Here is a 15,559-nt window from a genome sequence, read left to right as displayed (position 1 = left end):
AGGAGGTACTAATTATATTTCTAAAATGGCTCTTACCTATCAACCTCACCTCCTGTTGAATGGGATTCCTTTAAAATATACTTTAGTTTAGCATTGGAAATTGTCATTCACTCACCTCGCCACGATATGCAAAATCCCCCTTCTGTATTCCAATATTCTGTATTTTACCACTGCTGGGTAGTATAGACCCAATCATGTTTACATATGTCACCAGCCTTGTGCTTTGTGTGGCACTCCTGATACTCTATGTCAACCAAGCATCGCTTGAATCCGTAGGTCCCCCACACGAGGTTCCACAGGCTGTTCTAATGTCACAAAGCTCTCTAATGTCCTGTTCCGCTACGTTAGTAGGCGAGTTAACTCATGGAAGTTTCTATTTTCTGGCGTATACATGATTACTGCAGGATATAAGAAGGTATATTTGTTCCCAAGCACTCTTTATGGCCGTCACCATTGGTACCCGGTAATTATTGATATTGACTAATTCTAGGCCGGAGGAAAAGCATTCGAAGTCCCTGGACCAGATCATAACCACATATTTGTCAGCTCCAAAGAACACCTCGGCGAGGTCCGCAAAGCTGGCCGCGATGAGCTATCTATGTTTGGTGCAACGAAACAGGTTAGTAGAGTTCGCCTTTGATCGTCAAGAAACTTTGCTCAAAATATCACCAACAGATGTTCCAGCCTGCTTATACTATGCTTGGCCATAATTGGCTCGATGAAAGAGGGGCCGAAGGAATAGGATACGTCAGGGCTGTTGGCACTCTGTTCCCACGGCAGCTACTCAATATCATGCCCGATATGCAAAGAATTATCCGAGAATCCTTCGAGGCATTCCTGGAGACTCACACCTCTCAGGAAGGTGAGTGGATTTGCCCAACCAGATAGAGCCAAAACTAACCGAGAAGGAACTGGGATTGCCCCGGCGTACAAGATGAATAAGAAGATCTTGACCAAACTGAACGGCTTCTGCTTCTTCGGTGATGAACTCAGTCGGTTTCTTTCCCTACCTACCTAGTACCTACCTAGGTAGTCACTTATGCAACACGATGATTATCTAACACCTTTTAGGTCAAAATGAAGAGTTTATGGAGAAGATCTTCGAATACAACGAACTTGTTATTACCGCCGCTGAAATCCTAAGAGTGCTCCCGGAATTCCTAAAGGGGTATGTATCTCTCTGATTACCTATGTAAAGTTGAAGCATAAGATCCTAATGTCGTAGTATCATTGGCCCATATATTGGCAGACATACTAGCGTTCAGGAAAAGATCTTTAACATGATTAACGGCCTTGTTACGCGGCGAATGGAAGAGAAGAAACTTGTAGAAACTGGAGAGATATCGAGCTCGCCTCCTGTATGTTGCTCCTGTTCATATTCAAGTTCATCTTTAACCCATTAACTATGGCAGAATGATATGATTCAGTGGATCATCGATACTGCTCCAGCAAACCTGGAATGGGGACCACGTCGTATTACTTACGAGATTATCGCCATATGGTTCGGTTCAGTCCATGCTTTATCGGCTGTACGTACTATCTCATCCTGGGTCGGTTGGCGTTGTGTGATCTGACATTACTTTATGGTAGACCGTCACTTATGTGCTTTTCGACTTGTGTGCGCACCCAGAATATGTTGGGATACTGCGAAAAGAGGTAGAGAGTTCCGCCTTCGACGAATTCATGAAGACAACGAAAGGTTTGCCCTTGTTGGACAGCTTCATCAAAGAGTCTTCGCGGCTCAATCCGATCGAAGCCAGTACGTGTCCCACAACTACCTATTTTATATGTGACCATTCCTAACCCGTTTCTAGTGTCCGGCCGGCGTCAGGCTTTGCGAGACTTCGAGTTTTCTGACGGGACTCAAGTCAAAAAGGGTGATTGGACTTGTGTGCCAACAAGAGCAATGCTTCATGACGAGACATATTATCCGCACGCTACTGCTTTCGAAGGATTCCGATTTGCACCTCCCGACAAAGTTCCAAAAGATGAGAGAAGCTACATTTTCCAACCCGAAGGTCCATCTAGATACTCGGATCTTTCGGACAACTACCATGCATGGGGCATTGGAGGGATTGTGTGGTACGTATCAAGCATCCAATTAAAACGCGAAGAAGAAAAAAAAGGAAAAGAAATTAACAAATTCTATAGCCCAGGAAGGTTTTATTCTTCCGTGGCCACCAAGCTGATCTTAGCTCATATCCTCAAAGGATTTGAATGCAGCTTCATGGACCAGCACACGGAGATGACATCTATCTGGAGATCTTACTCTCTTCCAAGGGAGGATGTTCTAGTACAATTCTCCCCACGTCTAGAATAAGCCACACGGGTTTCGCTCCCATATCTTCTTTGTTTTGAACCCATACATTCTGCTGTCACGTGCTGACTTGTCTATCTATATTTATCTCGCTTTTTCGAGTTGAATTATGTATTTTTGGAGGTATTGTATGTATCTGAATCTTTCTGTTTGGCTTCTGGAAGCCATGATGCGGATATCAAATGGAAGGAGTTTGAATATATTTGGAGTAGTACTATACTACTATGTACCTAGTAGTACCATATGTATCTCTATATTAATTAATGTAACTTGAAAATAGTTAGATATACCGTTACCTGATATATGAAGCTGTTAATGTATAAATGTGATTAATAATTTTGATCCTTTAACTGGTACGAGATGTCTGTTTTTTAAAGGGGGAGAAACGCGCAAGTTGCACCAACGCCATAATTTACCTAGGTACTTCCTCGCTGCGGCGGACTATTCCAATCTTAGTAATAGTTTACCTGTAGAAGTGTCTCACTCATTCTTTCTTGGCATATGCACTTAATTTAAACGGTTTCTGTCCAAGTTGTGAATGGGGGAGTAGATGATACACGGGTAAGGCTGAGAAGGTACTTACGTCACGGGTGTATCGGGTACAAGACCGCCCGGTAATTACCTGAGTACATGTATAACGTAGTAAATGTCAACTAACAAGTTTCAAATAAACTTTGAGTAACTTGTACAAAGACAAAGTGCAAGAAAAGCTCTCATGGTTGGTTTCACAAGCTATCCCTACATTGCTTTTATTAATATGCACGTACCCATGGGCTAACCCCAAATAAACCGACCAACCACCTTTAATCAATCACCTTTTATTTTTCTCCTTTTTGTCCGTTCCAATCAGATTTATTTTCCACCTACCTACCTTGCTCATATCCATGGTAGGTTTACCCCTCCTACGTCTTCACGATATCGGTCTCGGGAGCAATTGATGCCGTTCAGAGGATTTCAGATAACTTGTTGCTCTTCGAGGGACTAAGGAGTATGATGAACTTACGAAATCTTATTTCTATGAGCCGGAACATGAGCTAAAACCTGCATGTTTCCTAACGCCAAATTCGCCCTCTCAGGTTTTCAGATATACTAGTGCTGGCTACACTAAAGTTCGCCTGGCACCCCTAGGGGGTGCTGCGCTTTAATTAGCAAAAAGACCAGGTATTAGCAAAATACTTTCCATTACGAGAGATTCTCTCTTAATTGTAAGTACTTTATTAACATGGGAGTCTTGGCAAGTATTCTTATATGTAAATCGTATAGAAAGTTTTCTATAGGGGTACTTTGCTAATTAAAGCGCAGCACCCCGAAGGGGTGCCAGGCGAACTTTAGTGTAGCTAGCACTAGTACTGAAGGCCATAAAGCCATTCGGACTTCTCTCCAAAATGGCAATCTGTGGGGCCGGTCAGCAGGCAACGCCCGGGGTTGCTAATGTTCGCGATGGCCTCACAATTCATCTAGGAAATCTTAGAGGCATCACGCTTAATTCAGAGAAGAGGATTGTCTCTATTGCGGCTGGTGGAGAGGTGGGGGGGGGGGGGTGGGGTGTACGAGGTCATAATGAATGCTGGTCTTGGCGTTGCAGGCAACCGACACTCGAGCGGCGGAATTGGAAGAGACGCTGTTCGAGGCAAGTGTTGGTACCTATTAAATAGGTTTATCGTTGTCTAATTCATTCGGGCGGGTTGTCATATTTCTTATCGACGTGGCTTCGTTTGCGACAGCGTAGTCAACTACCTATGAAGTTGTCCTCGCTAGCGGAGAGATCGTGGATGTTAACGCTAACACGAATAGTGACCTATGGGTTGCACTTAAAGGGGGAGAAAACAATTTCGGTGTCGTTACTCGTTTTGACCTTACCGTCTTCGAATAGGGACAGATGTGGGGTGGTAAGGTCTTCTACTTTCAACCCAGCTTTTCTGGCCAGATTCAAAATCTTGCCGAGTATCCGCGTGACCCCAAAGCCGACTACGATATCCACATTTGCGTCAGTCTCGGATACGCCGGTGCGTTTGACGACTTCGTGTATATGAATGATGTCTTCTGCACAAGACCAGAAAAGCCCAAAACACTTGAACCATCCGCAGATATCCAGCCTCAGATCGATCAGATGAAGACTTTACGCATCGACAACCTTAAAAGCTTTACTAGCGAGGGATTTGCAAATAGGTGAACACATTGGCGGTGCGATTCTTACATACTTGTAGAGGTGCTGATATTGAAACAGGGTAGCAAAAAATGTTCACTACTTTGAAGGCTGATAGTGTCATCCCTGAACTGTATCTTGAATTGTTTGGAGAGATATACCTATAAGGTAAGAATATATAGATTCGCTACACCCGTTGGGAACTCAATGTAGAGTAGCGAGGCTAATGAATCACCGTTTGGCTACTATCTACCTAGGTAGGTAATATATTCATTGCAGTGAGCTAAAAGTGCTTTGTATCGCGTCCGGGGCATCTGGTACTTGGTACATTGTGTAGGAGTGATAGTTGTTTTCTGTCTGCTTTGTTCTCTTCCAGACTAGTAGGTTAGTTGCTTCACGTTGGGGAGCCTAACCCTTACTTCTTAAATGTATACTGAAGCAACCGACCTATCATAATATCACGATTATCGAAACATGAGTGTAGGTTTATTCATTCCAACAAAGATAAATTTAGGTTGTGGCGACCTACACATCATTAGCTTCAATTCCAGAAACTGTACCTATGCTGTTTGCGTACTGACATTGAGGGTAGTGCTTTCAATCGAGTTCTAAGGTTAATATAGGATTTTATAGGATTTAGTTATGGAATATACCCATGCTACCACTGATATTGCGTGAAGATGAGGAACAGTATAATTAAAAATTAATAATTTAACGAAAATATTATATGCATATTCCTCGGAGTTTCTTTGTTATAATTACCTATGTCTGTGGAAATCCCACCAGGTACAGACCCCTCTCAGACTCCGTTGTTTGTAAACCCCGATGGGTCCCCGCCGAACTTTGACAACCCTCCATCACTTAAGGTGGTTACCTACGCGGTAACTATCATCTTGATAGTTACTTCATTCCTATTGGTGCTGTCTAGACTTCGAATCCATTTGAAAGTGCACGGGAAGTTTGCATATGATGACTGTGGGTTAATTAATCCATATCTACCTAACTAATAGCTAAGCACTGACTAAACAACAGATTTCTGCTTCATTGCGTGGGTCCTTGCGACGGTTTACGGTGCCCTTATTATAAAATGTAGGCATGATGGTTAATATATTGTAAACCATGCTTATTAAAAATAGCAACCCCTACAGCCCGGCACGCATGGGATGTTCCCCTGAGCGCTATCGATGCATCATGGATTAAGGTGAGTGGGTCCGATTTAACGGTGTTGATACAGATCTAACATCACGTAGCGTAGCGCGGTTCTTGCAACGATTTATGGGCCAGCTATGTGGTTCGCCAAAGCAGCCATATTGATGATGTATATCCGCGTGTTCCACGTTGTCCGATGGATGCGGTGGTGTTGTTATATTGGAATTATCTTCCTCTTTTGCGCCTATTGGAGCCTCGTTCCTGTCTCCATCGTGTACAACTTTCCCCACAGGCCTAATGAACATTGGGACCTTGCACTATCGCTCAGTAGCATCCCATCACAACTACCTTTCATGATTATGGGTCTGGTCAGTATAGTATCCGACCTATACATCCTGATATTACCTTTTCCTGTCTTACTCAGACTACATATCTCATGGAAGAAAAAGGTCGGGCTGGGCTTGGTTTTCATAACTGCAGCAATGTTCGTTTCTCTCTATCTTTTTCGGTCGCAACAAGCGCTAACATTGATATCGGTAGCGGAATCGCGTGTAGCTGCCTCGTGTTCTACTACCGTATCGTGGTCTGGAATAACTTATCAAAAGATGCAACATGGAATGTCGCGGCCTCATCCTTGACAGTGTAAGTAATCTCTACTATATAGGTACCGAATAATGGTGAAGGCCTACTGACAGGTCATTCGAAGGGCTATCGAAATAAACGTTGCCGTCATCGTAAGTTGCGCGCCGGCTGCCGCAGCATCTTACAAGCTCATGGCGCAAGAATCTAGATTCTGTTCAAGCATAGTGTCGGCTGTCAAAAGCTCTCGAAATCTGATACACCTCGCTTCCGGCTCGAAAGAAGAAAAGCCGAACTCAGACGTTAAACTGACATCTTTAAAAGCGGTTGGAGTTCGTTCGTAGAATATATGTGTTCAGTTATCCAACCCCTATATTACGTAAGTAGCCCCTTTTATGGGCGAAGGTTGAGGGGCCAAGACCTCCAGAGATATGCGTTGCATTTCTCTAGTGGTTAAGGTACCCAAATTATAGCGGCTACCGAGTATAATATAGCGAATAGGTCATCATTAAGCCTAAGCCTTAGCTGGGGTTAACGCAGTATTAAACCACTACCTAACTTGGAAATTTAAACATAAAAGTTTGCTGGAATCCGACGCGCCTAAGGATGCGGGGCTTAGCTTAGTTGCCTAGCCCCCACCTCCATCTTAAGTGCTCCACTCTTAGAGATCAGAGGCTGAAAGGTCAAATCAAGGTACAGAGAATAGCGATTCCTAAAAGAGTTAGTACAGAGATCTGCCACTAGGTACCTACCTAGTACCTACTAAATTTCTGTAGTACTGCACCACATAAGATAGCCGCTTCCCATCACGATGGGAACGCCTTGTAATTGTGATGTGTGATAAAAATTGATGAAAAGGAGGCTTTTAGAGACTTGTAAGTACTGTACCTACCCGCCAAGACATGTACCTATACTATAATGTTAGGTACGTATTGATAGTCAAGCAAGGCGACCAATAGACGCGATATTTGTGTTACAGTTACAGGTGCATTATTGGCTTGACGCATTGATGTCGGCGGTGGAAGCAACGATGCAGCCCATGGCGTAGCAATATCGTTTTAGCATACAGCCAACTACATAATGAAATTCCCAAGGGATGACATAGCCCCAACCTACTAGGTGCAATTCTAGTTTACAAAGTACAACATGCCATGTTTTCCCCCGCGACCGTTGCGGCAGTTGCCGTCCATTACGGCTAGCGTTGCGGAATATCCTGTTGTATCTGTATCCGACATTTCGGATTCAAATTTCATAACCCCCAACAGCAGAATTGATGGCGATACCTTACGCAGCCACCCGCGCAGCTGTGTAACGACCCTATGGATATAACTTCCTAGTACGACAATGCTACATGCGGGACGAAAAGATTGGATATAAGCATAAGTCTGGTAGTTGAAACTTGTTGGAAAGGCTATAGTCACTTTCCCTTCTCCAAAAATCGCTTCCAAGGTTGTAAACGTCTACGATCCTTATCCCGATCAGTTTGACCATGGCACTGAGTTCAGGCTCAATCGATATTCAGGATGAAGGAGATAATAGGAAACAACAGGCTACGACAGGCCTCTCAGAGCAACCTGTACATACTCCGTCAAAGTGAGCACGTCTTCCCCTAGAATAGCTCGCTTGGGTGGAGTCTAAGTCACAATAGCGTTATGAGCGTCGCATTTCGAAACCTCAGCGTTCATGCATTTGGACGACAGACCGATTACCAACGTACCGTTTCCAATTTTTTCAACGCCTGGCTGGCGATATGTGTCAACTGGATTACGGGGCAGCGGAAGCTTCGAGTTGATATTCTTCACGATTTCGATGGCTTCGTCTCAAGCGGCGAGATGCTCTTAGTTCTTGGGAATCCGGGCAGCGGGTGCACTACCTTGTTGAAGTCTCTGGCAGGACAGACATACGATCTTTGCGTAGATTCGCAGTCTCTTCTGAACTACCAAGGTAAATGCGTATCCCTTGACTGGTCGGTTTGTCATCACGTGCTTACGTAATCGACCAGGTTTGTCGTCGAAGCAAATGTTCACCGAGTTTCGAGGTAAAGGCACGTATCAAGCTGAGTTCGACATTCACTTCCCGACTTTGACTATGCGAGAGACCCTCGAATTTGCATCCAAGTCACGGAGACTACCACGCAATTGGAATGACTGTCGCGCTACCGTCGAAAGCGTGGCCCGCACTTTAGGCCTTACCAAAGCGCTTGATGTCAAGATGGGAAACGCTTTGGTCCCTGGAGTCAGTGGAGGGGAGCGCAAAAGGACGAGTATTGCGGTACATACGATCACCCTCTAGCTGGTTCTTAACTACGTGCTTACTGTATTAGGAAATACTCCTGGGTGATAGTGTCTTTCAGTGTTGGGATAATAGTACTCGAGGCTTAGATAGCGTCAATGCTCTCGACTTCATCAAGACTTTACGACGACGCACATCAGAGAGTGGGTCCGTCGCTATCGTGACGCTATATCAAGCTGGCGAGGATATCTACGATGTGAGTAAGCTCGTCCAAGCGGGATCTCTAAACGAGATTGGGGTTGCTCACAGATACTACCTAGCTGTTCGACAAAGTCACCGTCATACACGAAGGGCGGCAAATATATTTCGGACGCACTCGGGATGCCAAGAAATATTTTACCGACCTTGGATTCATTGCACCACCAAGATCCACGAGCCCTGAGTTCCTGACGTCCATCACGAGGCCTATCGGTCTACGTCCGCAGACGACGGAAGACTATGTGTTTCCTCCTAGAACCGCTGCAGAATTTGCGGAGGCGTGGAAGGATTCTTCTGAGTATAAGGCGTTGGTTAACCAAATCGACGACTACAACCAACTTCACTTAGTAGGAAGAGGTAACAGCCTTCTTGAAATGAGAAGAGAGCTTAAGGGCACGGAAAAGAAACAGTTAGTATTCCTTCAATCTACCCAGTTGACAAAGACTAGGTATAGTTACTCACACGCCACAGATCCCCTTATATCCTCCCAGTTCTGAAGCAGATCGCATTGTGTATGCACCGAGGGTTCCTTCGCCTGCGCCACAATCTTGCAGTACCGATATCCACCATCATGGGCAACATGGTCACTTCCATTATCTTGGGTAGTATGTTTTACAATATGCCACGCGATACCAGCAGCTTCTTCGGTCGCACCGTATTGCTATTTTTCACTAGTTTAGTCAATACAACATTAGCCGCCTTCGAGGTGAGGAAATATCCCCCCCTGCCCCCTTGTCTGTTAGCATTTTCTACTTTCAACTTACACCTCGTAGTCTGTCGCGTTATGGGATGATCGCCCAATTATCGAGAAACATGTTCAGTATGGTTTCTACCATGCATTTTCTGAAGCTATCGCGTCTTTTTCCTGTGATCTACCTAATAAACTTGTCCTTACATTTGTGTTCAACTTTCCTCTCTACTTCCTGAGTAATCTTCGGCGCACACCTGGTGCATTTTTTACCTACTATCTATTTGGCCTGATGAGTCTTCTCAATGGATCGGTTATATATAGATCTATGGGCGCTATGTCCCGCACTCTGGCTGGTTCACAACCTCCTGGCGCTGTGCTAGTCATGCTTTTGACTATCTACAGTGGATTCGTCGTACCATTTCGAGAGATGCGCCCGTGGCTTCAATGGTTCTCGTATATCAACCCGGTATACTATGTCTTTGAAGCTATGGTCGTTAACGAGGTAGCTATCACATACAATATGATTTATTCAACCTCTGCTAAGGCTTTATCAGTTTTCCGGGCGCGAATTCGACTGCGCCACCTTAATCCCCCAGAACAGAGATGCATCTCACTTCGTCTGCTCCATCGCCGGTGCTATGCCCGGAAACACTACGGTTTTAGGGGATGCTTACATTGAGGCAGAATTTGGCTTCCAACCAGAACATCTTTGGAGGTTTGTTCCTTTTGTCCCTTTGGATGTTCCTACGTAGACTAACTAGAGCAGAAATCTCGGCATTGTGATTGCCCTCCTAGTCTTTTTCGCATTTACTTATGTTATGGCCACTGAATACATCACAATGCTTCCGCCAAGATCGGATATCTTGCTTTTCCAACGAGGGCATACTCCTTCTACCCCTCTCATTGAAGATGAGGAGATGGGTGTATTCCCTCGAAATAGTAGTGAGCAATTAGTCGAGAGTAAGAAGACAGCGGACGATATGATTGGTATAAGTAACGGTGCTCACCTTCTTTGGACTGATCTCTCTTATGCCATAAAAGAAGGGAAGAATGAAAAGGTGATTTTAAACAACATTGACGGTTGGGTCAAACCTAGAACACTGACGGCACTCATGGTTTGTATTCACACTTCTCTTCCCCCCTAACCCCCTTTTCCTACCCCACTTATTTCTAACTGTCTTTAGGGACCTTCGGGGGCCGGGAAGACCACCCTCCTGAACGTTCTTGCCGAGCGAACTACGATCGGGATTGTCACTGGCAATAAAATAACGAATACTCGCTACCAAAACGTTGCATTTGCTCGAAAGATAGGGTACGCCCAGCAGGACGATATACATCTTCCTACGACATCTGTTCGTGAGGCGCTTACATTCAGCGCTTTGCTTCGGCAGCCCGAGCACTACTCGAAAGCCGAAAGGATCGCATATGTAGACCATGTGATTGGCTTACTCAACATGGAAGCATTTCAACATGCCGTAGTCGGTAGACTCAACGTAGAGCAAAAGAAGCGCGTGACAATTGGCACCGAGCTAGCCGCTCGACCGGAGCTTCTACTATTTCTCGATGAACCAACGAGTGGTTTGGATAGCGACTCTGTCTGGTCTTTCTGTACCCTCTTACGACAGCTAGCCGATAGCGGTCAGGCAATTCTATGCACGATACACCAACCGTCAGGCCCGCTGCTCACTTTGTTTGATCGACTTCTTTTTCTCAAGGAAGGGCATGCGATGTACTTCGGCGATTTCGGACCAGAATTCCGTACCCTGATTCAGTACTTCGAAGATCATGGAGCGCGGAAATGCTTGTCTCACGAGAATCCTGCTGAATGGATGATGGAAGTTACGAGTGATGGCTCTGATAATGGGGTAAACTGGGCCGACATATGGACAAATTCTTCTGAATGCATCACTATCAGACATGAGTGTCAAAGGATGAGAGAGCGGCTATCTAATACAACTACGACAGAGGGCATGGGTAGGGATCGCAATACTGAGTTTGCAACATCGTTCTGGTATCAGCTTCGAGTTGTAACCCAGAGAGCTTTCCAACATGATTGGAGATCCCCAGAATATCTATACTCGAAAAGCCTCACTACCTTCGGCTGTGTAAGTATCTTCCACATGGTCTTAGCTACATCTCTAATATCGATCATAGGCATTCATCAACGGAGTGAGCTTCTGGGCCTCTGGGTATACATCCCAAGATATTCAAAACCAGATATTCTCTCTCTTCCTCCTAAGCACAATCTTTGGTACACACGTACAGCTGATAATGGAGAGGTTCTACCATAGTCGGCTTCTGTATGAGAACCGAGAGCGTCAATCACGCACGTACTCGTGGCTAGCCTTCCTCATCTCCAATATTGTGGTTGAGCTTTCCTCGCAGACCGTCATCAGTGTCATTGCCTACGTCGCCTGGTACTATCCAGTAGGTTTCTGGAGGAAGGCGATAGATCAAGGAGAGCTCAATAGCCGCAGCGGGCTAGTCTTCCTGTTGATTTGGTCGCTGCTCATCCTGTTTCAAACTCTTTCGCAGATGCTAATGACTATCATGCCTGATATTCCGACCGGCATTAATAATGGAAACCTCCTCTTCATGCTGTCATTGATATTTTCTGGGTATCTCGCACACCCTTTTGCGTCCTTTACATAATCAAGTGCTGACGTAATCATAGCGTTCTCGTGCCCCCTGATGCCCTTCCCCGGTTCTGGATCTTCATGTACCGCGCGACACCACTATCGTACTATATCTCGGCGATAATATCAACCGGACTTTCGGGATCTGACATTTACTGTTCCTCGAACGACCTTCTTCAACTCGATCCTCCCTCTGACCAGACCTGCGGCTCGTACCTCAGCTCTCCCACATCCGTGGTTCTGAACCCGGACGCCTCGGCGGGGTGCCAGGTGTGTCCATACACGAGCGCTGATGCGTTGCTGGCGTACTTCGGTATATACTACGATGATCGTTGGTGGCAGTACGGCGTCACAATTGCTTACAATGTCATCAACGTAATGCTCGCGATATTGCTGTATTGGCTAGTTAAAGTGCCGAAGGGGTCTAAGAAGGAGAAGAAGTAACAATTATGGTGATTGGATGATTGGATTTGTCGGTTTCTCATGTACTGTCATATGTAATGTAGGTACCTGCGTAGAGGTAGGTATGTGAAGTTTGTCTTTTAGGTTATAGAGCTGTGAGGATGACCTCGATGGTCCCCCATCTAGACACAAATTTTACCATCTTTTGAAGCCTTGATGATGTTTTAAATCAATAAAGCAGGATTTACCTAGGTAGGTATGTAGAAAGCACTGCCTGCCTGTAGCATTAACTTTCAATATTCTACAATTGCCAGCATGTGGAAGGAGTAACGTAGAGTTTTCGAGCACCGATTTGTATATAGGTAAGGAGCTCATTTCTCCTATTTCCTGTTACATGACCCTTAGGAAGTCGTATTAAATATTAACCATCTAACCTAGATAGCTATCTGATGCCCTCTGTACTGCACGTAAAGGAAATCTTATCAGCGGAGCTAAGTGGCACGGATGATGTGACGCATGTCAATATTACATGATGGCAATTGGGGATACAGAACGCAGCGAAAGTAATACCTTCATTCAAAGAAGGGACCTGGGTACACGATCGGATTTAGACGGGCGTCGGACCATGGACGCCCATTGTCGCTTGTTTTAATGTGGTAAAGGCGACCGCCAATTTGGATCAGAGCATACAGCTCGCGTTTCCCACGAGAAAATTGCCGTGAGTGGAAGGATAGACAAGTGGCTGGTGGGATGTCCTGAGGGAATGCAATGCGCCCGATCATGTGCCATTCGTTGGGTGCAGATTCCGTGCGGATGAAGTGAAAGATGCCCCCCTCAGCCGAGGGCACTAACAGGTCAAACTGGGTAGTCCTACCATTATTAGAATCAGCAATAAGCACGGGGTTTCCAGTCACCTCGCCCGGATGTAGGATCCTAGAAGTCTTGCCATTCCACGATCCGTAACTGGAGGAACCCTCGATGACGTTAAGTTGACCTCCTGAAATGCAAATCGCCACGAGATTTGTCTTATAATTGGAGGAGGCTATATCGTCGTCTACCATTATGACGGAGATAGTTGAAATTATACCCAACTCGGTGCCGAGATGATTTACAGCCCCAAATTCAATTTCATGAGATTTCAAATATGTTAGGGGTGTATGAAGCAGACCACCAGACTGGCATGGGACGAACAAGCTCTGACAATCACCGTTACTGTACGGACGTCTATTTTGTACAATCGTCGGGCTACCCGTAACCCTATAACCTGCCAGAGGAGGCGAAGTGTCCGGTATAAACGAAGGATTCTTCTTGTCGGTGAGTTGAAAACTATAAAGGACACCGCCTGAAACGCAGAATAGGTGAAGCCACGGTCGGTCCGGGGATGAGTAGAGAGCCAGGCCAGAAACGGTTAGTTCATTAAGCGTCACTTGCGTATTGGGAAATGGGCGAGGCTCAGACCACGGTGTAGCGGCATGGTCTCGTATGCGCAAGAAGTAGAAAAGACCATTGGGGCCGGTGGCAACGACCTCTTCTGATTCTGTCATGGCAAACTGCCCAACAGAGGGGTAGGGCTGTCTCCATGAAGTAGTACTCAACATTGTAAGATTCAATGGGCCAGCTGGAAGGTTTGCAGAACTAGACTGGCTGATGCTGTTTGCTCTTGATGTTCGAGGTGTGACAATTGGCGTGGCTAATTCTGTCGACGTGAGCGAGCCAACGTCGTCGTCTATCGAAGATACGCTATTCATTTTGTACTGCCGAGCTTGATTATCTTGTACGCGTCGGTTTCTTCGGTAATATTCTTGGCGCCTACTTTCATGTAGATGGATAGAGAGCTAAGTTGATGATTTGGAGTGAACCTTGGGAGAAATGATGGGGTTCTGCAAAACACGCTTATTAATCGCATATTAGGCTTTTAGAGCACTAATAACCTACCTACCTAGGTACCTAGGTATCTATTGGCCAAAGCTAATCTGAAGCCTTATTTATTAGGCAGTGGTAGATCGGGGGGTGGTATGATTACATAACCCCCGCTATTCTAGCACTCTTATATGTGCATAGTAGTTGTAACAAGAACAGTTGAGGTTAAATCTTTCCTTTATAACATCAATAGCACCCCCTTAAAAAGCAGACACCTAAATTCTAGATTTCACCTTTGTATACCAATATTATGCTATTTATTATGCCTTAATGGCCTAGTTTTACTCGGTTAAAAGAGGCCATTTTGTGAGTTGTACGTTGTCACAGGAGTTTCTATTTTAGCATCCTAAACTTATAACTTCAAAGGCTTCTATACAGAGTAAGCATCATATGTGCGCCAAGTATACTTAACAGAGATCGTTGAGGTTAGAAGTTGACTAAAATACCAAGTTACAAAAATCAAAAATACTTACGAGTGTGCTTCTAAAACACACGTAAACAACTCCTAGAAATTCCAAGTGAACATCGTACTTCATTCATGTGATTCTCAATTGTTACGTATAAATCCTCGAGTATTCCGTCTCTAACGTCTAATCCAATCTAGAGCACCAAAGAAAACTATACTTCCACAGAGACGCCTATGACTACCTCTTACGGTTATCAGTAGCGACTTCGACAGGCCTCATGTGTAGCTTGGCGCATTCTAGATCTGTGAGAAGCTCAACGATGATACTACTACATTGAACATATACGCCACAATTGCTTAAAGGGGACAATACATTGCAGCCGGCAGATCTTCTATTCGAGCAGAGGGGAGACCTCTACAAAGAGGCTTGGAGACAGCTGATCATTCGGAGCAGGATGAGCAACCAATAAGTAGTGTGGACGGCTCGAAAATGACAACTGGCCATCCAATTGGCCGGCATCTATTCTACATTGTTCTAGGCGTAACAATGGCCATTGCCAAGGGAAGACGGGATCTCAAGGGTGATGTCTTAGATTACGGGCTTTTTTTTACGTTGAGATGGAGATCTTGGGAAGAGTGTTTTGGTATTGGGGAGAAGATCCATTAGGAATTAAGGGATGTATTTTTCTACTGAATAGAAGATAGTCAGGTATCTATGGAATCTTTGTGAACGTGTCCCTTTGTTGGCTCAGTATTCCTAGGTCCAAGGTGCATTCGCTTAAGCATGTCTTCAAACTTCCCTCCAACTCACTGTCTCCTCGCA

The 15,559-nt window shown here is 45.1% G+C and overlaps 5 protein-coding genes across 5 annotated transcripts; 4 read left to right on the top strand and 1 right to left on the bottom strand.

Moving 5' to 3' along the window:
* Nucleotides 1-194: 194 nt before the first annotated feature.
* GGS22DRAFT_184028 (cytochrome P450) lies at nt 195-2,320 on the top strand (the record flags this gene model as incomplete). Its single annotated transcript, XM_047964147.1, has 11 exons — nt 195-272; nt 320-415; nt 491-619; nt 676-862; nt 909-992; nt 1,072-1,168; nt 1,226-1,358; nt 1,413-1,529; nt 1,591-1,759; nt 1,815-2,082; nt 2,152-2,320. 11 exons carry the CDS (start codon nt 195-197, stop codon nt 2,318-2,320), a joined length of 1,527 nt encoding a protein of 508 aa, XP_047824513.1.
* Nucleotides 2,321-3,702: 1,382 nt separating this feature from the next.
* On the top strand, nt 3,703-4,578 carry GGS22DRAFT_184027 (uncharacterized protein; the record flags this gene model as incomplete). Its single annotated transcript, XM_047964146.1, has 3 exons — nt 3,703-3,843; nt 4,191-4,486; nt 4,545-4,578. The coding sequence occupies 3 exons, from the start codon at nt 3,703-3,705 to the stop codon at nt 4,576-4,578; spliced, it is 471 nt and encodes a 156-aa protein (XP_047824512.1).
* Nucleotides 4,579-5,227: 649 nt separating this feature from the next.
* Nucleotides 5,228-6,728, top strand: GGS22DRAFT_194594 (uncharacterized protein; the record flags this gene model as incomplete). Its single annotated transcript, XM_047965523.1, has 6 exons — nt 5,228-5,438; nt 5,496-5,552; nt 5,600-5,664; nt 5,714-6,096; nt 6,153-6,254; nt 6,319-6,728. 6 exons carry the CDS (start codon nt 5,228-5,230, stop codon nt 6,533-6,535), a joined length of 1,035 nt encoding a protein of 344 aa, XP_047824511.1. The 3' UTR covers nt 6,536-6,728.
* Nucleotides 6,729-7,352: 624 nt separating this feature from the next.
* On the top strand, nt 7,353-12,664 carry GGS22DRAFT_151564 (BcatrD protein). The gene is made up of 12 exons (XM_047959511.1): nt 7,353-7,784; nt 7,840-8,135; nt 8,194-8,462; nt 8,515-8,679; nt 8,744-9,090; nt 9,153-9,387; nt 9,455-9,874; nt 9,927-10,087; nt 10,139-10,487; nt 10,557-11,477; nt 11,527-11,990; nt 12,047-12,664. Exons 1-12 carry the CDS (start codon nt 7,681-7,683, stop codon nt 12,450-12,452), a joined length of 4,137 nt encoding a protein of 1,378 aa, XP_047824510.1. The 5' UTR covers nt 7,353-7,680; the 3' UTR covers nt 12,453-12,664.
* GGS22DRAFT_151560 (uncharacterized protein) lies at nt 12,650-14,281 on the bottom strand. The gene has a single exon (XM_047959510.1). It carries the CDS (start codon nt 14,156-14,158, stop codon nt 12,983-12,985), a length of 1,176 nt encoding a protein of 391 aa, XP_047824509.1. The 5' UTR covers nt 14,159-14,281; the 3' UTR covers nt 12,650-12,982.
* Nucleotides 14,282-15,559: the final 1,278 nt, after the last annotated feature.

The sequence above is a fragment of the Annulohypoxylon maeteangense genome, assembly GCF_022496945.1.
Source record: "Annulohypoxylon maeteangense strain CBS 123835 unplaced genomic scaffold GGS22scaffold_1, whole genome shotgun sequence".
NCBI lineage: Eukaryota > Fungi > Ascomycota > Sordariomycetes > Xylariales > Hypoxylaceae > Annulohypoxylon > Annulohypoxylon maeteangense.
Note: the sequence above shows the minus strand (reverse complement) of the source record. Positions and strands in the feature narration are given on the sequence as shown.